General features: G+C 43.4%; 1 protein-coding gene and 2 long non-coding RNA genes across 16 annotated transcripts in view; 1 reads left to right on the plus strand and 2 right to left on the minus strand.

Moving 5' to 3' along the window:
• DPYD (dihydropyrimidine dehydrogenase) overlaps positions 1-12,435 on the plus strand; it is a 495,490-nt gene extending 483,055 nt beyond the window's left edge. For all 4 annotated transcript variants that reach the window (XM_083743288.1, XM_083743286.1, XM_083743287.1 and 1 more), the window contains 2 exons: positions 8,085-8,225; positions 11,602-12,435. In XM_083743288.1, coding sequence (XP_083599414.1) covers positions 8,085-8,225; positions 11,602-11,772 — 312 coding nt within the window. In that variant the 3' untranslated portion in view covers positions 11,773-12,435. The remainder of the gene's footprint in view (positions 1-8,084; positions 8,226-11,601) is intronic.
• The window catches only part of LOC310846673, a 60,666-nt gene extending 42,079 nt beyond the window's left edge, over positions 1-18,587 (minus strand). For 2 of the 8 annotated variants that reach the window (XR_014565439.1, XR_014565443.1), the window contains exons 1-6: positions 18,531-18,587; positions 16,182-16,330; positions 10,543-10,604; positions 7,868-7,945; positions 5,389-5,437; positions 2,209-2,309 (exon numbers count right to left, since the gene is read on the minus strand). This is a non-coding gene — a long non-coding RNA (uncharacterized lncRNA). Of the gene's footprint in view, positions 1-761; positions 1,732-2,208; positions 2,310-3,101; positions 4,399-5,388; positions 5,438-7,867; positions 7,946-10,542; positions 10,605-16,181; positions 16,331-18,530 lie in introns of those variants that run through there. The other 6 variants (XR_014565438.1, XR_014565442.1, XR_014565444.1 and 3 more) reach the window with 5 other exon arrangements.
• Positions 18,588-19,047: 460 nt separating this feature from the next.
• The window catches only part of LOC310846681, a 44,570-nt gene continuing 40,162 nt past the window's right edge, over positions 19,048-23,455 (minus strand). For 2 of the 4 annotated variants that reach the window (XR_014565460.1, XR_014565461.1), the window contains 2 exons: positions 19,747-19,927; positions 19,048-19,170 (listed from right to left, as the gene is read on the minus strand). This is a non-coding gene — a long non-coding RNA (uncharacterized lncRNA). Of the gene's footprint in view, positions 19,171-19,746; positions 19,928-20,036; positions 20,479-20,501; positions 20,922-23,455 lie in introns of those variants that run through there. The other 2 variants (XR_014565462.1, XR_014565463.1) reach the window with 2 other exon arrangements.

Here is a 23,455-nt window from a genome sequence, read left to right on the forward strand (position 1 = left end):
ATATCGCAAAACAAGACAATAACCTCGCTGGTAAACAGCATCACCACGATGGAGGTTGTTCTTGTAGCAATCAATTTAAAATGTTAATATTTTTTATTAAATAGTACACCTTCTTCCCTACAGTTTTTCACCCCCTGTTGCATTTGCCTTCACATAGTCCCGCTTCAGTTGTTGGTAAACTGTCAACTGTGTAGCCTTGTTTACAGCACAGTTTAGAACTAAGCTGGAAATTTTGCATCCTCATTCACAGACTGCAAAAGTGGGGTGTGTTTGGGGGCAATGGCGAGAATGAGGAAAAATTTCAGGGGTGCTTTCTAGACAAGTAGTCTTTTTTCTAAAAAAAAGAAGAAGCAGCTGTGGCTTCACTGTCACCACAAGCAGTAATAATAATAATTAATAATAATAAATTTTTATTTATATCCCACCCTCCCCAGCCAAAGCCAGGCTCAGAGCGGCTAACAACAATAAAAGTAACACAGCATTCTAAAATCAATTCATTTTAAAATCAATTCAAAATCAAATTAATGGCAACCATTGGACTAGAGTTCTGTGAGGATTACCAAAGGAGGGGGTCAAACTGTGCCTTGGCCAAAGGCCTGCTGGAACAGCTCTGTCTTGCAGGCCCTGCGGAAAGATGTCAGCTCCTGCAGGACCCTAGTCTCTTGTGACAGAGCATTCCACCAGATCAGGGCCACAGCCGAAAAAACCCTGGCTCTGGTTGAGGCCAGCCTAACCTCTCTGTGGCCCGGGACCTCCAAGATGTTTTTGTTTGAAGACCGTAAGGTCCTCCGTAGTGCATACCAGGAGAGGTGGTCCCGTAGGTACGAGGGTCCTAGGCTGTATAGGGCTTTAAAGGTTAAAACCAGCACCTTAAACCTGATCCTTTACTCCACCGGGAGCCAGTGCAGCTGGTATAGCACTGGGTGAATGTGATCCCACGGTGAGGACCCCGTAAGGAGTCTCGCCACTGCATTCTGCTCTCAGCAAATGGAGGGGGAGCAATCCTATGGTGTGATCAGCCAGGATGAGCAGCTGAGAATGCAGTGGATCTCTAGCTCAGCCAACTGACTCCTGGCTCCCCAACCCTAGCTCAGCTGAAGATACGCCATCATAACTTGCTCATTCTGCCAGCTCAGCCCAAGCTGACGGAGCTGAGGCTGGTGTAAGCCCCTCTAAAAGAGTCATTCCAGTGTGGCTGGGGCCAGGACCAGATTGGGAAGACTTGGGCTGGATCCTAAGCTTGTTCAGTTAAGTCACACTATTTAAAAGGCATAGGCAGAGCAGTAGCAGTAGCGGCAACCGAGCTGCTGAACAGGGTTTGGATCTGGTGTTAACTTTACGCCAGCGTAACTTAGATCAGCTTGCTTTATGCCAGATTCTTGTGCATAGGATCGCTCCCCAAGTGGCTGTCCCCCCCCCCTTGCACAATGCCTCACTTTTAATGATGCTACATCATTGCTGGGAGAAAATGGAGGCTCACAGTGGCACCCTGTGGAGGGGCTGACTTGCAAATGACAGGCAACGATATTGAGCAGAGCCATAATGCAGAATCGCAGGACTTCAGGACCCAGTTAAGTTATACCACAAGGAATGGTGGGTGTGAGCCTTGCCGTTACCCTTACTCTCAATCTCGGGCTGATATGTGGTTCTTGCCCAGCGCAGCATCCTGGGACACAAGTCCTGGTTTCCCTCTTCTGAGTCCAATTTGTTTCCCACTGAATCCGCGGAGCACTGTCAAATTAAAAATCACTTTAAACCCTCCTTTTCTCCCTGCTTCTGTTTTCCCAGCAGCTAATTGTTTTTTGACTGTGGAGTTAGGTCATTAGCAACCAAATCGTCAGCTGGCTCCAGTTCTGTTCACACACCTGGTAGCCCCACTGACAAGGATGAGCTGCACAGGTGTCACCAAGGGCAGAATCAGGTAGCAACAGGATAGCAGAGGTCTAATTAAGGGCAGGATTTGGCCGGTGCAATCCTCATTACTGGAGATAATGCACCAGTCAGAAAGAACACAGCTTGACTATCAGAAGAACTGGCGTGCCCTCATACGGAGCTGGCAGTTAACAAAAACATCATTATGCTTGTAAACTGAACAAATGCGATCTAGAGGAAAGGCAACCAAGATAAAGCCCACAGTGCCATTTTAAAGCATCTCTCTCTTCGGGAGCAAATCTCTGCTTCACATTGGGAGGCAGGGAGAGAACTCACCAAATTAATCTTGATGGGTAGATGATTTTGTTCCAGGAATGCCGGAGCTAGTCCAAGGAGAAAGCTCTTAAGGTGGTTTCAGAGGCCGTAAAGCGTTGCACCTGCAAAGCATCTTCTGCGCTTATTATCTGTAGCTGCATAACTTGTTTTGCCACACAAGTAATACCCCCGTTCTCGACTTAACAAAACGGTACTGATGCAAGTCATTTGCAATTAAATGATGCACATTTTAATGAGGTTCTCATGAAACTATACATGGAAGAAGAAGAACCCCCAGCACAAAACCCCCAGAACCTGCCTCCTATCGAGATTGAGGCATAACCGGAATGATGGGGGACGGGGGGCAGCTACATTTGTGCCATTCTTTCCCAAAATTGGCTTAGCTAATTACTATGCAATAGTAGTACAGTGGTACCTTGGGTTACATACGCTTCAGGTTACATACGCTTCAGGTTACAGACTCCGCTAACCCAGAAATAGTACCTCGGGTTAAGAACTTTGCTTCAGGATAAGAACAGAAATCATGCTCCAGCAGTGCGGCAGCAGCAGGAGGCCCCATTAGCTAAAGTGGTGCTTCAGGTTAAGAACAGTTTCAGGTTAAGAATGGACCTCCGGAAGGAATTAAGTACTTAACCCGAGGTACCACTGTAAAGGGGAGGATTGAAAGGGGGAAGGGTGCATATCCCACCATGTCCACCCCAGGCTGATCTCTTAGGTTCTTAGCCCAGCCATGCCTTTATTTCCTCCTCCTCCAAATTCTGCCACAATTTTTAAAATTAGAGTAACCTAATACCATGGTAATCCATGACCACCATCCAAAAAGGACCTTAAGTGTAGGGATGTGCAAGTGTGCCTCAGTCTGTTCTGATAGTCATTCACACTTTCATCTAGTATTTTCTGTCCTGCAATTAGTTTATTTTCCACAAGTCTTTCTTCCATTTCATCATTTGCTGTACATTATTTTCATGTACATTGTAATGCTCAATAGACACACATATCACAGTCATCAACAGAGATTTACAAATCTGTTAGTGTTTGGCAACAAAAATAGCAAATTGTCTAGTGACACCTATAAAGATAAAGTTAATGCAGTGGCCAGTGGCCTACACAAAGCAATTCTAACTAATGTCTACTTAGCCGTACGCCCCATTGAATTCAGTGAAGCTTACTCTCAGGTAAATGGGGTTAGAACTGCAGTCTATTTCACTAGCTTGATTTCATAGTTCAGTATAAATTTGTCATCCCATCTTAACTCTCTGTTGAACTTTGGCTGCTTGTGTCCTGGATTGTATCAATTTCTCTTTCGCACAGATTAATGGTAATTGCAGGCCCAGGCATCAAGCTCCCCAGTCCCCACCCCACCCCCCAGATAAATAAAAGACCACTAAGACTGGTTTGGATCGAAAAAGGCCACAACATTATTGAATACAGATGAAAGAGGTTTGGCTTTGCATGGGGCAATCAAAATACTTCCTGCCCACCCACCAGAAATGACACGTAGGTCAATCCAGGCGGGGTCTCCTAAGTCTTACATCAAATAGGGTGACCCCCGAAGGGACCACAACGATTGCTATGAGGTAGGCAAAACCACTGGGCTGGAGCCAATTTGCCTGGTGAACAAATGCCTACCCGGTCCCATAATACGGCGACCACCATAGGCACAATATAGCTTACACCACCTATCCAGACAGGGCATTGATGCCCGAATCCCTCATCAGGGCCATAGAGGAGCCTCTGTTGTCCCGCAACCCCACCCCACCCCACCAAAAGGGTGAGCAAACATAGGCCTTATACAAGTCCTTTTTGATTACAGCATTTTGTTTCATAAATCTGTACTTTGTTTGGATAATGGTCGTGTCCGTGTGTGCTGAAACAAAGGCTCCAGCTAATTTATGAAAATGTTCACTGTAAACATGATTTTACATTTGACAGCTTTATATTCTTATTTGTGCCAATGTGCTGTGAATAAATTCACAGCACAGAGGACACTGAGTAAAGAATGAGTTATAAGTCAACAAAACTTCAAGTTGGGAGGAAGGAAAGCACCTAAGATTTTGCTGGCAGTGGATCAAGGACAATCTTAAAACACAGATTTAGCGGATGGATCGATGGACAGAGAAAAATAAATGGTCAAATCCAGATAGTTCTCCCGAAGAGGCTCGGTCTTGAACTGAGGCGTACAGATAAAGTCTACAGATAACAAAAAAGGAATAGCATTCACAATAGGAAATGGATTGAAGATGCAATTCTAAACCCACATATCTGGGAGTAAGCTATATTTAGTTCAGCGGGTCTTACTTCTGAGTAGACAGGGTTAGGATTGCAAATTGGTGCATACCTCTAGCAACAAACAACTTGCACAAAGTCAACAAGCATCACTTCAGGAAAAGCAAGGAGGCGCCTGTAAATGGCCATATATTGCCAAACAATTGATGTATAATGTGTGCATGTTTAAAAGATGAATTTTTTTGTAGGAAACCAAGGTGACAAGCATGCACAACAAGATTCTGTGACATGATGCATGTCAAATGGGCTGATAGAAGGAATTCCACCTGATCATTTTCAGTGGATTCCTCCAACACCCTACTTAAGTGCAGTACCCCTAATGAAATCAGCAAGGTTTATGGAGCAGTCCAAAGGACAGCCTAGCAGGGCATCTGAATGCTGGTTTGCCACTGGGGTGGTACTTAATTCTGCTGGTACACCTGCAGAAAGCATCACAGGTGTAATGTCCATCAACAGTAGAGGTTATGTGATTTGGGTGTCGGGGCAGCCACGTATCTGTAAGATCCTAAGCCCCCTTATTTACTAGACACCCCCTACACACACACACATAGCTATAAACTGCACCAGTTCTGGATCTGGCAAAGAAATTATCTCCTGTTGGTAAAGAGAAAAGAAAACAAGGCTAAAAGAAACGGCCGCAATGAAACAGCAGAGCTTAGGAAGTGGCAATATCTGAGCCACTGGACTTCTCCTTTCCCAATACAGGATTGCTCTGTTAAGCACATATTAAGTGTCATAGATTTTCATTAGATTTAAGCATGCCTATCTCCTTACTGAGTCATTAGAACAGACTAGAGAGCAATAAAAACAAAATGCTAGGTCCATCAATCTACTAAAGTGTATTTGTTGATCTATAAGTAGTTTTGTTTGCGGAACAAATAGAAAGGGGCTTACTTATTTTTTGCAACGCTCAGATTCCTGGTTCAGTAGATGCTGGGTTCTTCTGTATAAAACAAAAATGGAAATTTCAGACAAAATAGAGTTTGTTCTTCACATAAGCCACAATCCAGAGATCTGTGACCAAGCAATGTTACGGTCACGATGATACGTGAAGGAAACAAGCAGCTTAGGTGATCTGTGCTTCCTGTTCATTGCATTTCTCTGCCAGGATAATCTGCATTGATTTCAGATCACGTGACGAAAAATGCGAGGCACAACTCGATTGCCCATGCTGCCAGGCCAACATCATCACATGGCATCTTCAGACAGCTGCCAGGGCTCTGTCTAGTGTGGTAACACCAACCAGCACCCCCCCCCAAAAAAAAAACAACATTTAAACATTTATTTTATTTTATTTTATTTTAATTGAATAGTTGCGTCTGGGAACTGCCATTTAAGTTTCCTCCAGCGCTCCCAATGTAGCATTGCTCTGAAACATAATGGACAATGAAAATTGGTGGGGTCCAGTGTAGAGAGCAGTGCTTGTTGACATCTGTCTGTCTCGAGAGACAGTGGAGTATCCCTCTGGGGGTAAAGTCAAACTTCTGTGTTAGCGGCACCAAAGTGACCTCCCTCTTGGCCTCATCGATGTGGTCCAGTGGAAGCAGGGCAATGTGTTTGGCACCAGCCTGCCTGCAGGAGTTGCTGGAAGGAGGCATACAAGACGCCATCCAACCATCTTAGGACCTCACTCTGGATTTGTATAGGGTTTACTCCTTAGCCTTTTCTTCTCCCAAAGATGTCCCACAAGACAGTGGAGGTTTAGGATCAGAGTTTTCTTTCTTATCCTAGATGGGAGGCACTTTGCCAAAGATCCTGCACCCAGGATCCGCATCCAGTCCAACTTTGCCAAACTTGCACCCAGCTCAACTCTTATTTCCATAATAGATCTGTTTTGACTGTTCACACTCAGCGGAGCAATTTGCCTTTTTCTTCTTTTGTGTGTTCTAGCAAAGCACTTTTTTAAAAAAGGAACTCACAAAAACAGTTCAGGATGCAGCATGCTGAATTGATGTTCCCACAGTGGGTGGGGAATAAATCCCACTGGAAACCGACAAGCACTTAGTGATGGTGTTCTGCATTTGTAGCCATTTTTTCTTATCTTAACAGTATTGGTTGCCTGTTGTGCTCCTTCGGTATTACTTGTGGGGTGCTAGCATCCAAAATGCATATGTAAGGAGTTTAATTGCAAGAGCTGTAGAACTCTGTGATGTCATGCACTCCGAGGTAGTTATGGCGGTTGGTACAGTTATGGCAGTTAGTTGTACAGTTTTAACAGTTAGAGCAGCACTTGTGTTGTGTTGTGTTGCTGTCTGCCTCAGAGTTAGTTAGTCTGTAACAGTTTAATTAATGTAGGAAACTCTTATCAATTTAAGAAACATCCACCTGCATTGTAGATTTTAATCTGCAAGTGCAAGTACACTAAGTAAAAGTTGTATATTTTAAAAACTTTAAACAGGGAGTGTCTTGCATAGTTTTTATAGAAGGGGGAAAGAGAACTAACTGATGTCTTCTGCATACTCTGCAAATGGCAACTAGACTTTAATTCCTACATTATTCATATTCAGTAACACTCTGCATCGGAAGGGGAAGCAGCTCCTGGGCAGTGGCAGCAGCAGGAGGAGGAGGAGCTGCCAGCCTTTGAAGCCACGCTGCTCCTATGTTTGGCTCTGCCCTATTGCTTCTCCTACGTTGTGCTACTCATTTTGTTTTGTTGACCGCTTAGAGGTTTTATTAGAGGTATATAAATGTTGTGAAATTAAATCAACAAACAGATCCCACTTTTGCAAGCTTGCAAGAGGCCACCTGAACCTCTATTACAGGACTAGCCATCCTGGTGCCTTCAGATGTTGCACGACTGTAACTCCCATCATCTCTGCCCATTGGCCATGCTGGCTGGCATTTGTTGGGAGTCGGAGTCCAATGACATCCCGTAGGCAGCACGTTGGCTGCCCCTGTCCCATTGCAAAGTTGTGTGACCCTTACAGAGAGGGCTAGCACGCCATCTTTGTAAATCTCCCCTGGCAAAATTTCATCCAAAGAAGATTTGGGTAACGAAACTACAGCACGGCACGATCGGCTCAATTGACTGAAAACTAATGATGACTGCAATAACGTGTGTTTGGGTCGCCAGGCCATTTGCATGTTCTTTCCAATGGCGCTGTCCTTTGTTCCCTGTTGTTTAATGGCCTCCTTTTCTTCTCTCGTAATGAGTACTCCGAGGTGTGCTAATGAACAGCAGCCATGGATGCTATAGGCAGGCTGTGCGTGTCATGTCACTTCTCCCCTTGCTTCCTGTTGCGCTAAACAATGGTCACTGAGGATGATTTAATTAAATGCTACCTCTGATGCATGCAGATCTGAAAGGCAGGGTCCTTGTGTGGCCTGGCTATTTTTAGCTCTGCCAATGCTTGAGCTGCTTATCCATCAATACCTGTTATCCACATTTTGCAGTGTAGCAAGCATGAAGTGCTTTTGACTCGTCCCATCATTCCCAGCTTTGCCGTAGTGCCTGCAAAACAACATCCTTCAGAAACATGCTGTCAAGTGCTTTGCTTTGGCCATAAAACAACCTTGGATATCTCCAAAGTGTTTCAATAATGCTTTTCTTCTCTTCCTCCCCCTCCCCACCTCCCACCTCCCCAACCTAGGATGTAATTGGAAAAGCACTGCGGTATATTGGAACATATGGAGAGCTCAGTAATACGGAGCAAGTTCTGGCTCTGATTGATGAGGAAATGTGTATCAACTGTGGCAAATGCTACATGACCTGTAATGATTCTGGCTACCAGGTAAGAGTACAGCTGTAATTAGCAAAAGGGCACTGTGAGTTATCTTTTTCGCTGCTGAGGCAGAAGGGATCTACTGTCTGTTGATGGGCATGTGGGAAAAGGAGATTTACAAGATACTGGAAATTAACACTGGTGCACTCTCAGGTATAGACTGCATGAACCGTGTCCGATCCATTTTCAGGGGTTGTCAATAAAGCGGGTTTCGTAGAGAGTTGGGATGCACAGAGCACATGCCTTCAGCTCTCCCCGTTTATTTTCCTGCTGCACAGCATCCAGAGTGGAGCTGCCATTTTCCTCCCAATATTGCAGGCTGCAGAAAACTGCGGAAGACCCACACTGGGGTTATGAGAATTGTGCTTGCAATGGGGCCATGCGTCCCTTTTGACAGTGTACACGCCAGAGTCTAAACAAATTATGTAAAACTCCAATAGGTTTCAGCTGATTCAGTGACAGCCTCGGTATCTATATCAGAGCAAGGAAGTCTTCAGCTTCGGTAAGGCACATAGTATAGATTAAATAGCAAATATCTTGAAACTAAGGAAGTAAGTTGTTGCTGGGAAGACAAGGCAGTGTGGTGGTAGTGAGCCCTCATTCACACCAGCATCTTGATCCAGTGAGGATATGAACATATACAACTCCTACAATTATGTGTCCACATTGCAGTGTGCATACTGGCCTTCTGCATCTTTCGATAGAGATGGACTTTCATATCTGCAACTACTAGTTGTGCGCAACATGCGGAGCTAGCACTGGACTGGAGAACAGGAGCTTTGTGCTGTCTCAATGGTTTTTACTCTGCAGTCCACCACTGTATGCTTTAATTTGAGGCTGACTTTGCGAGGAAATCATACAGTTGTTTTAATTCTGCCAGATCTGGCTTTTTACCCAGACCTCATGGAAAAGCAGAGAAACTCTGCAGGTGCATGTGTGTATGTTTACGCACTTTCTCTGTACCTGCTCAACACCGAGAGCATGACCCAGGAGCGCAGGGAGAGAAGTGAGCAGAGATGCTGTGCCTGCGGCACTCTCTTCAAATCCCAAATGTGCCCATAGGCCCAAAATGTTTGGCAACCCTTGCTCTAGCTAGATAATCCTGTAAATGACCTCCCCCACAGAGTCTGCCTGCCGGAAGCAGTGATACGTTTATTTTTATTTTTTTGGTGTATCTTTTCCCAACGTTTACCCCTCTCAGCCAGCCCCTGCCTTCACTGCCGACTTGCAGTCTTTGCTGGTACATTGCTTCCCCCTCAGCTCCACCGGTCAGATCAGATTTGTATGTCTGCTTAAGGTGAGCTGGCAAAGCACATGTTCTCCGCAGTAGCTGCAAGCAGCAAGCAAACCATTTGTAAAGTTCATTATATATATATATATATATCTGAGGTTGCTGCAAAATCAGGGCCTGGAGCAGAACAGCCTGTCTGGGTCCGCAGAGATATTTTTCCCCCAGAAAAGGGTTAATGCAAGTAAACATGAAGTTTAAAACCCAGCTTCACATAGTTGAAAACTATGGAAACGGAAGATAAGAGAGCCACCAGTGCTGAGTTTGTCTTACAGAGCGCTGTTATCAAAGAACATCATAGTCTAATAAAAATGTACTATAATATGTTACAGTGACAGTGCAAAATAATTTAGTTCACTTGCAGCAGCAATAATGTTTCTGGTGTTTTGTTTTTAACAATGGAATAGTGGCCTCTTTGTGCCAAAGGAACTTGCACTGAAATGAAGCAGTGGCAACAAGAAAAAGAATGTGATTAACCCATGCATTTCAAAGGGGGCAAAGTAATGCAAGGTGCTATAAATAAAGCATATTAGTGCATGCAGTAGGTAGCATTTGGTTGTGCCTGGGCTGTGGTTAATTTCTAAGCAGAGTGTTGCAGTCGCCGACTGAAAAAGTCGCACTAACCCTGACCAACAGTCCTTGCACTATAATAATTGATCTGGCGCTGCTAGTTGGGAAGCCCTGATGGTGATTCCCTGATGAACAGCGCTGTGCTAGGTCTGCTTGCCAAAACCTGTAGCCTCTCTGGTCTCTTTTAAGTATTCAATTTTGCATCATAGTAGCTGCTGCCTCTCCTTTGATTCAGGTGTGTGGATCAGATTTCTAATGTGTTTGCAAACAATGCAAGGAGTGCCCAGCCCTTTGAGAAGTCCACTGTGTTGTGTGTGGTTTGCCAAGCTGCCAGGAAGCTCAGCCATATGGGGAGTAGAAGTCTTTGCATTAGGGACAGAGGTCCATGCTCCCTAATCCTGGGGCAGCGTTGCCTGGGGAGATGGAGCCATGAGCCTAGGTGTGCAGAGCAACAGGCGTGACTCTTACCTCAGTAATGGAGGCATTACACAATTTGAGGACACATCCCAGTCAGGCAAAAGCTCTTTTATCTGGAACAAACAAAGAAAATGGACCACTAGAGAAGGTGGCCTCCACCCAAGATCCTCCCAAGGAAAATCAAAGCAGTCACACATGAGGTGTGGCAAGTGTCTAGCCTGTTCTTCAGAAATGGAGCCAACACACATTGACAACGTTAGTAAAAAAAACCCCACAGCATTTTAAATAAACATGCAATGCCTGATGGTGCAGTAGAGCAGAAAACTTTTCTATGCAATTTTACATAACATCTTTTTTCTTAAAAGGATTTAATTTCTGACTTATTTATAGTGTGTTTTTTTCCCTGTGTGTAGATCCACCCCTAGTGTAAATCAGTAAGCCGCTTTCAGAGTTTATTCTCTGAAGGGTGCTGTCTCTCAGGCTCTGCAGAATAAGGAAATGGGGCATTTCAGATACACACTGAAGATTTTTCCAAGCGTTCCAAAATGCGTTTTTAAAAGATGTGTATCATTCAAGGAAAATTCATTGGCTGCAGCTCACTGATGAATTTATGTACACCTTCTGGCAAAACCAAGAGTTGCTGCTGTTTTCAATGACTTTATGTAGCTTATTATTATTACTATAGTACCACTGTTATTAATATTAACATTTGTGGAAATATTTCTGCAGAGGCCACGCAGAACTGAGCTGTTTAGCTTTCTGCAATAATAACACCAGTAAATCATTGTGCTCTGAAAGATTGATTTCACAGAAAACAAAAATATCTTCATGGAACTTAAATATCATGGACACGACGTGTCCTGAGGCTCGAAGGCTCGACTCAGTTTTTAACTAAAAATGGTGTGTGTGTTGATTTCTAGCAGGGCTACTGTGTTCATAATTTTTCAAAATGCATTTTCTTAATGGTTGAAACTGTTACTATAGCTGCAGTGCAGAACCAGACAAAGATGTCTCCAAGCACCTCAACTACAGGAAATGTGGATGCTAAAAATGGGGTTGTTTTTGACCTTTTCTGTGAGTGACATCAGTGCTGTTTATTTCTGCTTGCAGGCTATACAATTTGATCCAGAAACCCACCTGCCCACTGTTACTGACAGTTGTACAGGCTGCACTCTGTGTCTCAGTGTCTGCCCTATTATTGACTGCATCCGAATGGTTTCCAGGACAACACCTTATGAACCAAAGAGAGGCCTGCCCTTAGCTGTGAACCCAGTGTGCTGAGGTGATCAGACCAGCAGTTAAAGTGAACCTTACATTTACTTGATTCTATTGATTTGCTATCTAATTAGTACCAGCAACAACAACTATGTTAAAAAAGAATTGCGGGGGGACACCTAATGATGGGAGACTGCTATAATGTCAGCTGCATTTTCCAATTTAATTTTTTTATTTTTTATTTAGCCTTCAGACCAGCAGTGGCTAGTTTATCAAATGTTAGCTATCCTTGTCTTTCCCACCCCCACCCCCCAGAAGCAGAACTTTACTTTTTCTTTCTGCAAATTCTTGCACGCTATGGTGGCTTTGGTGATTTCTTCCTCATAACCCCCCACAAAATTAGGAGAGGGGTCTCTCCCCGCTCCCACCAAATCAGCTAAACCCCGACACGCAAACCAACTTTGTTACCAGGGAAACATTTGGTAATTACACATTTCATTTCCTTTTAAAACTGTTTTTTAGAAGATGTAATTAACTGCAAAACACACAAACAAAGCAATGCAGATTCAATGTGTGTGTGTTTTACAGGAGGATGTAAAAAGAGGTTTAAATGGGCATTTCTGAACTATTAATCAGTTTCAACGGCTGCAGCATATGGCACTGTATTACCTTAATTCTCCCTAAATTCTGCTTTTGACTAGGCATTAAAAACTAAATTTGCAAATACAATGCACTCTTCACCATTCAGTGCTTTTTTCAGTAGCTTGCATGATTTCTTTGTTTCTGTTAATGAATCTCCAGAGCATGTCTATTAGCTATATTATTTCAAATGCAAGCATTAGCTCAAGAATCTGATTTATGGCGTCTTTCTGTTGCATCCGTGCACTCTTTGGAAGATGAGATTATTCTTGCAGTGCAAGGCGGCAATTCCTTTTTTCGCCCATATAGAGAGGCTCTCTGCAACTCTTGCCAAACAAAAGAGAGTGGTGCCAGTTTTAGCAGGAACAACCTGTGCGACGCAGAGCAGTTGGGCAGATACGCTAAGTGAAAATGTCACATACGTGAATGTTTTCCAGCCCTACAGGTGTCCATTTCATGCATGGATGATGGGAAGCCCACAGGTTTCTGCTGGGCCATCTTCTCCTCACCCCAGACCAATACAGCCTCTGTGCTGAATATACAGAATGGGGCCCAGATAATCCCTGTACCTCACTAACACCGAGGTGCCCATTCCAGGCACACATCATGTCTCCCCAAAAGAGGATGATATATAGTGCTCTAGTGCCCTGGGGCAGAGGAGCAGCCCAAAGTTATGTGAAGTGCAGGAGGCCCTCATGTTTTTGGGAACAGCCAGGAGGGTTCTTGTGCATCCAGGACGAAGTCACCCATGGGACGCAGGCCAGAGTGGAAGCTTGTGGCATCCATTCCACATGGGCAGAGTTTGTGAGTGAAAAGTTATAGGCACAGTATAGCAATTTTATATCTCTTGTGCAGTATGGCTTGGGAAATGCATATAAATGAAGTTACACTCACGTTTTGCAACTGTGCGGTAAGTAAGCATCATGCCAGGAAGTGAATAACTTTTTAATTACATGAGAAATGTTTATTAGCCGTGTATTTCACTGCAAACAAACACACAACCAATTTAGGTTGAAAACTCTGAGGTAAATAGTTGTCAGCATATTACCGCCATATGTTGCAAAGGCATGTGTTTTATTTTTGAGTATTTGCTTCTCAGAAATAGAACCCGTGTCTTTGCGACATATGGCGGTAATATGCTGACAACTATTTACCTCAGAGTTTTCAACCTAAATTGGCTGTGTGTTTGTTTACAGTAGAACTACAGTAAGGGAGGGAGAGTCAGAGATTTCCCACTATTCTAAATTAGCATGTTAGTAACAGGGGCTGGGCGATGTTGGGTTTTCAACATTGTGGCGTATCACCAGCCGACGCATCACGGTTTGGCAATAAACCGCGATGTTGAAAGAATCTGTATTGCCTTGGGGTGAAACTGCCACAGCTTTCACCCCAGCGGCTCCTGGGCTAATACAGCTGGACCCACTGAGCTGGGGAGCAAAATGGCTTCTGCCACCAACTGAGCAAGCTTCCTTGCCCCCCCCCCACTCCCCAAAGACAGACCAGGAGCAGTAGCCAAGTGCACAGAGCCTGTCAGGCTCCATACAGGAGCATTGCCTCTTTCCTCCTGCGGTGGTTGTTCTACCCAGGAGGAAAAGATGCAACTAGGCAAAGCTACACCTGCCTGGAGAAGAGTTTGAATTTGATATCCCACTTTATCACTACCCTAAAGAGTCTCAAAGCGGCTAACATTCTCCTTTCCCTTCCTCCCCCACAACAAACACTCTGTGAGGTGAGTAGGGTTGAGAGACTTCAGAGAAGTGTGACTGGCCCAAGATCACCCAGCAGCCTGCGTGTGGAGGAGCGGGGATGTGAACCCGGTTCACCAGCTCTTAACCACTACACCACACTGGAGCCCGCTGAGCAGCCACAATCCCACCCCAACAAGCAAGCAGGAGCACAACTGGGGCTCTCTCTGCTGGGGAGGGGGCACTTTAGCAGAGCCCCCACCCTACCGCTAGGTCATGCAAGCTGGCGGCGGGTCGGGGATCCGTAAAACTGCTTGGCTAAGGCAAGGGCAGCAGTGCACTCGCCAATGCAGCTTGTTTCTTCATCTGCAGCACTTGGAGGGCAGAGTGCAAGGCCGGTCTCACTCGGGGTGTATCTCTGGTGAAACCGCCTCCACTCCTGCGTCCCTCTCTGCCTGCAGTTTGTTTTTCCCTCTGGGTGCTGGAGGCAGGGGGACTCAAGAGCGGTGGGGGTTTCACCAGTGATACCACTGAGTGAAGCTAGCATGCCGGTTCTAGGCAATATATTGCCCAAGCCTAGTCAGTTACAACTTATTCCTCATTTTCAGTTAGGGTGTTCATGCACTAGCTGCTGTATCCCAAAGAAAGCCACATGCTGTTTGATATTTAAAGTAGCTAACAATGGATCTCTTCATTTCTTTATACTCTCTGCCATCAACTTAAAAATACAAAATTTCGATCGTGCTTATTAAATAATCCTTATGTTCAGATTTCTGTACAAGGTTAATAAATCAGAATTAAAGAACATTGTGCAACCTGGTTTGTATGCGTCTTTCTAAATGGCTTTTGCGGGGAAAATTGCAGTTTCTATTTCATCACTATTCGTAGGGTGGTATTCAACTAACATTTTACTGACCATACTATTGTTGAAATTAATTAACAACCCTCCACAATTTTGGGGATATAGAGAAGCAATTCTTTTTATTTTTTTCAGGGGTGGGGACCTCCCTGCATGCAGCAAAACAACAACCAGGATTTAAATGTCCAAATAAATGAAATAGCCCATGCAGGTTGTTCATTTTTCAAGAGCTCTGCCCAGAGCAACTTGAAATTTCCTCCATAGGTGTGGCTGCCATGACTTTTTTTTCATAAGAAATAAAATCCCAGCACACAACAGTAATTTTTACAGCATTAACAAAGCAAAGATGATGTGTTCACCATTTTGATAGAGGACATATTGATTAATTCACTCTATCAGGCAATGTAGATACTGTGTAATTCTCCATCAACCTCATGGCACTTAGCTATAATGTTGCTAGGGAGAGAGATTCCCCCTCCATATTTAATCACCCAACATGACCAGATGCACATGCCTTGTTGACACTTAAAAGGTAGCAGTCCTAAAGTGAACACAGGCATGTTAAAAGTACCTACTAACTCTGACAGATGTTGTGTTTTCTGTGGCTATTTGTCAGGGATCTTTTCATAGCTTTTAATTAATGTCAGGCCCTGAATAACATCCAAGCAGGTAAGCAAATCAAAGACAAAGCAGATTAATGTGGTATTTTCACAGACTAAATCGATTCATAGCTTGGCTATGTTGCACTGCTCTACTTTCATGCTTCTCTTGGAGCTATTGGGTTTTGTCTTTAAGTATTCCTAAACAACTTAGTATTTTAAAATCTATAAGCGGTATACAAAAACACAACATAAAAACAGCAGAACAGCTTCATAAAAGTAAAGATGCAGACACAAAAATGGCATTTTGATATCTGGTAAGAAAAAGGCTTCTTTTCAATGGAACCCATATATATATATATATATATATATATATATATATGGGTTCCATTGAAAAGAAGCCTTTTTCTTACCAGATATCAAAAAGCCATCTCAAGAGTTTGTGTAATTTAAATGGTCTTGAACTTGTGAGGCTTGGACCACGTGGTTTCTAGAAAGTATCAAAAGCCCAACAGTATTGCAGATAAAGCTACACTGTTTGTCTTGGGTGTGTCCTTTTATCAGTCAAGTTTTAAAGCAGTGGTTCCCAAACTTTTCTGGGTGGTTCCATAAATTGATTTCCCCTGTCCTATAGAAAGCATTGTTTAGAATAGTTCTTTGCCCAACCCACTAAGGAAGATAATGGATGCTTACCCCTTCCTCTCGCACTCTGCGGTCTTAGGGTGGCCAACTCAGTAGATGAGTGTCTTGGGGAGGCCATAATCCTGGCACGACCCTGCGGTGCTTCCGGCCTTCCAGCAAGAGGCTGGAATGGAATGCCTGAACCAAAATTCCACCAACATCTGTAATCAATAAAGTTGTGGTCATTTTTAATCCAGATTCTTTACCTTAGTTATTAATCATATATCACACGTAGACACTGACCTGGGAGTGGGCAGCTATGCGACTGGGCCCGCAATAACACAGTAAATTACAAAACAAGAACAATTAATTGCACATTTATTCAAAATCCAAGTAAAACTATTTAGTTTAATTAATTCAACAAAGCTGATGAACTTGTTCTAGTGATACCAGCTTTTTGGAGTCTGATAGTCATTGGCACCTCCACTGCCCGCTTGCCTCCTTGTGCCCCACTACATAATCCCAATGCCCACCCAGGGGGCAGTTCCACTGTTTTTAAAGGCTTAGCTACTAAACTCTCTCCTGGTTTGTGTTCTGTAATTATTCTGAGCATCTTTACACACCTAAATGGAAATAAACTTGGCCCAACAGCAAAGCCCTGAGGAGCTTCTGAGTCTCACACTCGCGTCTTGTACTTAAATTCAGATGAAATGTTTTCAGCTTTCTCTGGGAACGTTCTAGAAGAATGCATACCTTAGGAGTTTGTGTACAATCTCTTGATCTCTCTCAGAGATCTTCTTGACAAACAGATTCTATAGTAAGAATATTTTATAACAAGTTGCATCTCCTCACTTATGTCATCAATAAAAATAGAGGCCAAAGAAGAAGAAAAATTGTGGGTATGTTTCCAAATCATATCAAAATGCTCTTTCTATCTTGCAACTTCCCCTGAGGACCTCAAGAGGCACCATTAAACAGACCACCTGCTGTGTAGTGTTATCTTGTTCTGAGGTGCTATAATTGTTCACCGTATTACAAGAACATCTTTGCCACTACATCGAGAGTTCTTAATTCACAACTGGCATCCTTAATGTTGAAAGAAGAAGCTAGCTGGCGTTGGTCACTACAGCTTTCCCGAAGCACAGACATGCAATGCAAAAATTGCCAGGGTTACAAGAGATATAATTCTAAATATGTCATTATGCATACAGATTTCAGCATTTGTCTGCTTACTTGCGAGATAATGCTGTTTTAGATGTGTTGTGATTTCCTAAGAGACTCTCAATTATTTTGTTTTGTGGGGATGGGGTGGGGGACTCCCTGGTCCTGAATGGGACAACTGTGCCCCTGAAGGAGCAGGTGTGCAGTCGGAGTCATTTTGGACTCTCAGCTGCCCATGGAGGCGCAGGTCAATTCTGTGTCCAGGGCAGCTGTCTACCAACTCCACCTGGTACACTGGCTGAGACCCTACCTGCCTGCGGACTGTCTCACCAGAGTGGTGCATGCTCTGGTTATCTCCCGCTTGGACTACTGCAATGCGCTCTACGTGGGGCTACCTTTGAAGGTGACCCGGAAACTGTAATTAATCCAGAATGCGGCAGCTAGACTGGTGACTGGGAGTGGCCGCCGAGACCATATAACACCGTTCCTGAAAGACCTATTTTGGCTCCCAGGACATTTCCAGGCACAAGTCAAAGTGTTGGTGCTGACCTTTAAAGCCCTAAATGGCCTTGGCCCAGTATACCCACATCGTTCAGTCAGGACACTGAGGTCCAGCTCCAAGGGCCTTCTGGTGGTTCCCTCATAGCGAGAAGTGAGGTTACAGGGAACCAGTCAGAGGGCCTTCTCAGTGGTGGCGCCCGCCCTGTGGAACGCCCTCCCATCAGATGTTAAGAAAATAAACAACTATCCAACTTTTAGAAGACATCTGAAGGCAGCCCTGTTTAGGGAAGTTTTTAATGTTTTAAGTTTTATTCTGTTTTTAATGTTCTGTTGAAAACTGCCCAGAGTGGCTGGGGAAACCCAGCCAGATGGACAGGGTAGAAATATTATTATATTATATTATATTATATTATATTATATTCAGAAAACAAATCCTTTCTGAGGATTTCTTTGCTTTGTTTCTTCACTCAAGTTTTGGTAGGGAAAAATCTTCACAGAAGTTGGCTGAACAAAAGGACCATGACTTCTACAGATGACTTTGACAACTAATGCTTTCTAAGAGTATATCAACATGCTGAATATGTTTTTCAGGGTGGGATTATTTTAGCTGCCCAGCACCCTGAAGGCAATATATGCTGCAATCCAGTGCATGCCTAGGCAAATGAACATCCCACTGAGTTCAATTGGCGTTATTTCCAAATTACAGTGCAATATGAAGCATAGGAAACTGGTATTTTAAGTTCAGCTGGTGTGACCTACCCATATTCCAAGCTTGATTCAGGAACTGGAGACTTGCCAGCTGACCCAGCCCGAACCTTGGAGATAGAAAACAAGTCTTTAAAATAGAGTTTAGCTGGCATGAGTCCCACTGGGTTGCCAGATCATGTGACTGACTTGGAATACATGCAAGTCTCTGCTTGCTCCACCTTTGGGTAACTTAAGATGGTATAAATTCCTCCAGCTTAAGTTCCTCTGCTGAGCTGCGGCTTAGCCACCATGGTCAGACTCAGCCAGGTTGAAGGTGTTACACTGGCATATTCATGGCCAGAGTGTAGAACTTACACTAGAATAACCCTCTCAAGATCTGCCTATTCCAAACTCACTCAATCCTGACAGATCTTGGGTTTGGATTGCCCTAAATAAAGTAAAATACATAAAGTAAAAAATGCAGCAAAATCCTGAAATAAAGTAAGTAATCTGGGTCCAGTCCTAAACATTTCATGGTAACTGTCTGTAATGCAATTGGACAGATGGCATATCAAGACTGTCTTAGCAAGAATCAGATAGTACTGTAGCTTCATCTCCTCTGTGAATTGTAATATCTATTCATATCCATGGCGGTGACAGGGTGATGCTACGTTGCTAAAGAGGTCACAGGTTTCACAGCTAGCCAGGTTTCCTTGGGGATAGTATAAAAAAACCAAACAGCATAAAATCAAAATGATGAATGCATGGGAATCAGATACTAATTACTAGGATTTATGTATTAGTAGCACTCTCTTAACTCTCTTAACTTTTTGAGAGAAGAAAAACTAATTGGGCTCAACCAAGCCCTAAAATTGGCAGAATTATCTCCCTGTCTAGCTATATCTTGGCAGTCAGACAATCTAAATCTTCTCTTAATTTATTATTTTGTCAAAACTCTTGCTCGTACTTGGCTTCAGAGGGTTTTTGCACCTCTCAGATTATTCTTTTTTAAAAAAAAAAATTTCACAAATTCAGATAAATATGGCACTGCTCCCTGACTTACACATTCTCACCTTTTAGTTGGCGCTATATTTTTAATTGCTAGTGATGCATGATGTTTTTGAAACCTGTCCTTAGAAATCTTCTTTGAACCCAAGAGGCTTGTTTTTGGCTTTCTCTTTCGAAATAAACAGCTGTAGACAGTGTTCGCATGTGGTAGTAAGTCAAGGTTGTTAGTAGGGAAGCGGGGGAGAAATCTGATTGAATTCACATTTAAAGGCAAACTTACCTCATTTGAGTTTCTGAAATGAGGTGTGAACTGAAACACATAACCTCCCTTCAAATTTTGCCCTTCTCCAAATTTTGCAATGCAGCCAAAGTAATGATTTGCCAGGGTGATGTGATTATTGTTGTGGTGGTTGTTAATTCAGTCCTAGCATAGTTATCCTAGCACACCATCTCAGTACTTTCTAGTTGGACAGAATGAGAAAGACTATGACTCTTAAGATGGCACCAAACACCTCCCAGCTGTTTACACTTATACTTCGAACCAGGTCTCAGTCTCTAAATCCAGCTCACCTGATGTGCCCTGCTGCCCTTTTTCATCATCTTGCTTCCATCCATCCTGCCTGAAGCCCTGTTACAGCTTTTTCAAGACAACCAAACAAGAAGAAGGGGACTAAAGGAGCAACAGTCTGCATCCTCAGTTTTAAATTTCATTCTCCCTGTCTTGGTTCTCTTTCTGGGCATTTAATTGTGTGTCTGACAGCTATCCCCACTTACAATATTTTATTTTCGGTTTTACTCTTGCCTATGATCCCCCTCCTGCCCTCCGTATCTTCGCTTGAGATCCTCCGCTAAGATTGTGTAGCGGTAAACCTCTTTTGTCAGGTTTTAAACGTGCAAACATATATGCCACTTTATGCTACTAGTCTATTTATTGGATTAAGCGAGAGGGTTTTGATATGGAAGCTTAAGACGATATTGAAAACACATATCACTTCTATTGTAGCTACTAAAAATCAGCTTTAGAACTAGAGAGACCTTGTATCAGGCATTTGTGTGGAGGCCTTTAGCTTTTTATCATGGCTGTTCTTTGTTGCTATGGCAATAGAATTAACCATTTCATTAACATAATGGAATAAACCGCATTCTAAACTTCTTTGTCCTCCCACTAATCCCCCCCACTCAGATTTCAAAATATTTAACAAGCTTGAATTCTGGGGGATTTCCCCCATGCCCAAGTTATTATCTCAATGCTTCTGAAGGATTTTTTTTTTTTTTAAAGTGAGAGTGTATTTTATCATTACATTTCATTTTGCCTTCATTGGCTGGCTTCTGTTAAGTGTCCCCATGAGAAGGCAAGTAGACTACAGAACAAATGACCACTGGAAGTGAGGATACAGTCATTTAACAACCTCATAAAGGAACAAGAAAAAAAGAAAATCACTTGTTTCGTCTCAACCTTCATTCCACGTTTGGCAAGACAAGGGCTTTGTTCATAGCAACTGCCTCCCTTTTCAGATTTTGTAAAAATGGAAATAGTAATAGTTAGAAAATCAACAGCCTTCTGTGTGAGAGGTTTGTGAGCATTAGAGATGACACAAGACTAGCAGCTGTTTTGGATATTAAACAAGTGAGTGATGAGGAACCCTTCCCCCAGAATTCAAGCTTGTTTGCCCTCCTCCCCCCCCCCAAAAAAAAGGAAGATTCACCCATCACCACCTTGCCATTGTTGCTGTTGCCTATCTGGTTGCCTCTTCTTCTGGGTCCAATTAATAAAAAGGAAAAGGACCCCTGACCATTAGGTCCAGTCATGACCGACTCTGTTGTTGCGGCGCTCATCTCACTTTATTGGCTGAGGGAGCCAGCGTTTGTCCGCAGACAGCTCCCAGGTCATGTGGCCAGCATGACTAAGCCGCTTCTGGCGAACCAGAGCAGCAGACGGAAACGCCGTTTACCTTCCCGCTGGAAGGTGCTTTCGAACTGCTAGGTTGGCAGGAGCAGGGACCGAACAATGGGAGCTCACCCCATCACGGGGATTCAAACCGCCAACCTTCTGATCGGCAAGTCCTAGGCTCTGTGGTTTAACCCACAGCGCCACCTGCGTCCAATTAATACCAGCCCATAAAAGGAGGAGGCAAGGGTCGTAGCTCAGCATTTAGCAAGACAGAACTTTGCATTTCTGCTATTAAAAGGAATTAAAGTGCTCTGTTTCCATAGCTCAACAAATGCACATGTAAAAAATAAATAGTAGGAAGAGGGACTGTAAACTTTTTCAGTACGCAATAACAGCAGCGAGAATATTGATGGCTCAAAAATGGAAACAAGAAGAAGTACCGACTTTGGAAGAATGGAGAACAAAACTAACAGACTATGCAGAACTGGACAAATTAACTGGAAAAATTAGATTCCAAAGAGACCATAAGTTTCTAGAGGACTGGGAAAAATTCAGAGAATATTTGAAAACTGTATGTGAGGAACATACAACGCTAGTGTGTTTTAAAGAAGCTTTGTGAAAAAAATAAGGAATATTGCAAGAATGTAAATGAGGACAGAAAATTTTTATTTAAAGGCGATACTATAATTAAGGAATGTGAAGATAGAAATTTAACTACGGATGATTGTCAGAGGAGTTGAGGGAGGTCCAATAAGTTAAAATATGTGATGTGGAAATTTGTATGATTGGAGATTTTATGGAAAAAAATTAATAAAAATTTATTATAAAGAAAAAAAAATAGTAGGTTTTGGAAAGTGAAGAGGAACCAAGTTGAAAAGTGTGAGATCAACCGCCGAATGAATGCTTATTGACATACAACCGCCCCATAAACAAATCTAAATGACTGCTCCATAAAGACTGCAACACTATGCATGGTGTTCTTAACCTCTTCTGCTGTGACACATGCCTGTCATGTACTGGTTGGATGCAGAGGAATGGTGTGAGGAACCAGCAGGGGGACCACCAAGGGAAGAAGGCCCAGAGCCCAGGAAGTGGTGTTGGCACAACGGTGAGGGAGAAGAGGGAGAAGACTGGGAAGAGGAGGTCTTCAAAGCTCAGGAGGTAACAGGACTTAGTGAGCTGGAACAGTCTGTGGCAGAGAGAAGTCCAGAACAAGAGGCAGAAGCAGAAGCAGGAGGGTGGGAGGAGGGAGGCCAAGAAGCAGAGACAAGTCAGGATGGCGAAGAGTCACAGGTGTCTCCCCTGCCTGCTGTGGCAAGCTCCCTTCCCCACTGGTCTCAACAGTATCAGAAGAGGCATGAAGCAGGAAAAGCAAAGACAGCCACACAGGCACAGTCTCCGATTGCTGGGGGGGGGGGGGGACTCCAACATGCACAGTGTGATTTACTGCTAGCTTGCTCCTGACACTTCTGTAAGTAACTCACTCCCAACAAATATCTGACTAGCTACCTCCCTGAAACATAATAAGAGCTCTGATGGATCAAACAAAATGATGATTTACTTCAGTGTCCTGTTTCCCACAATGGCCAACCAGATCTTGCGGAGGCCAAAGCTGAACATAAGGGTCCCCTCTAGGGAAGGGTGAATCTGTTAATTTTGGCTTCTCTCAGTTTCTTCGTTTTCCAATCTTACATTCAGCTCTCCACTTTTCCACATCAGTTTGTGATTTCCCCCCTCCTAATAGGGTTGTTTGTATGCAATTTTGCCCCAAATGCACATTCCCCCCCAAGGCAATTTCCCCTAAAATAATGCATTTGTATATGTTATTTTCACAAGTATATTCATGTTTTATGGACACTTTACCGAAGAATATGCACTATTGTATGCATTGCTTCATGGAAGAACTGCATTGCAAAATTCAGAGGAGTGGGCATTTTGAAGAAATGCTGTGTTTCAGTTCTTCTATTGTTTCAGAATGTGCAAATTTGGTAGGTTCATGCCTCTGAACCTGGAGGGCAGTAGAAAGCCAACATGACTAAGAGCGATTATAAACTTGTCCTCCATTTTTTGCCTAATCTCCTTGTAAAGCCATCTAAGT

This window comes from Podarcis gaigeae (genome assembly GCF_964106915.1).
Source record: "Podarcis gaigeae genome assembly, chromosome: 6".
NCBI classification, from domain to species: domain Eukaryota; kingdom Metazoa; phylum Chordata; class Lepidosauria; order Squamata; family Lacertidae; genus Podarcis; species Podarcis gaigeae.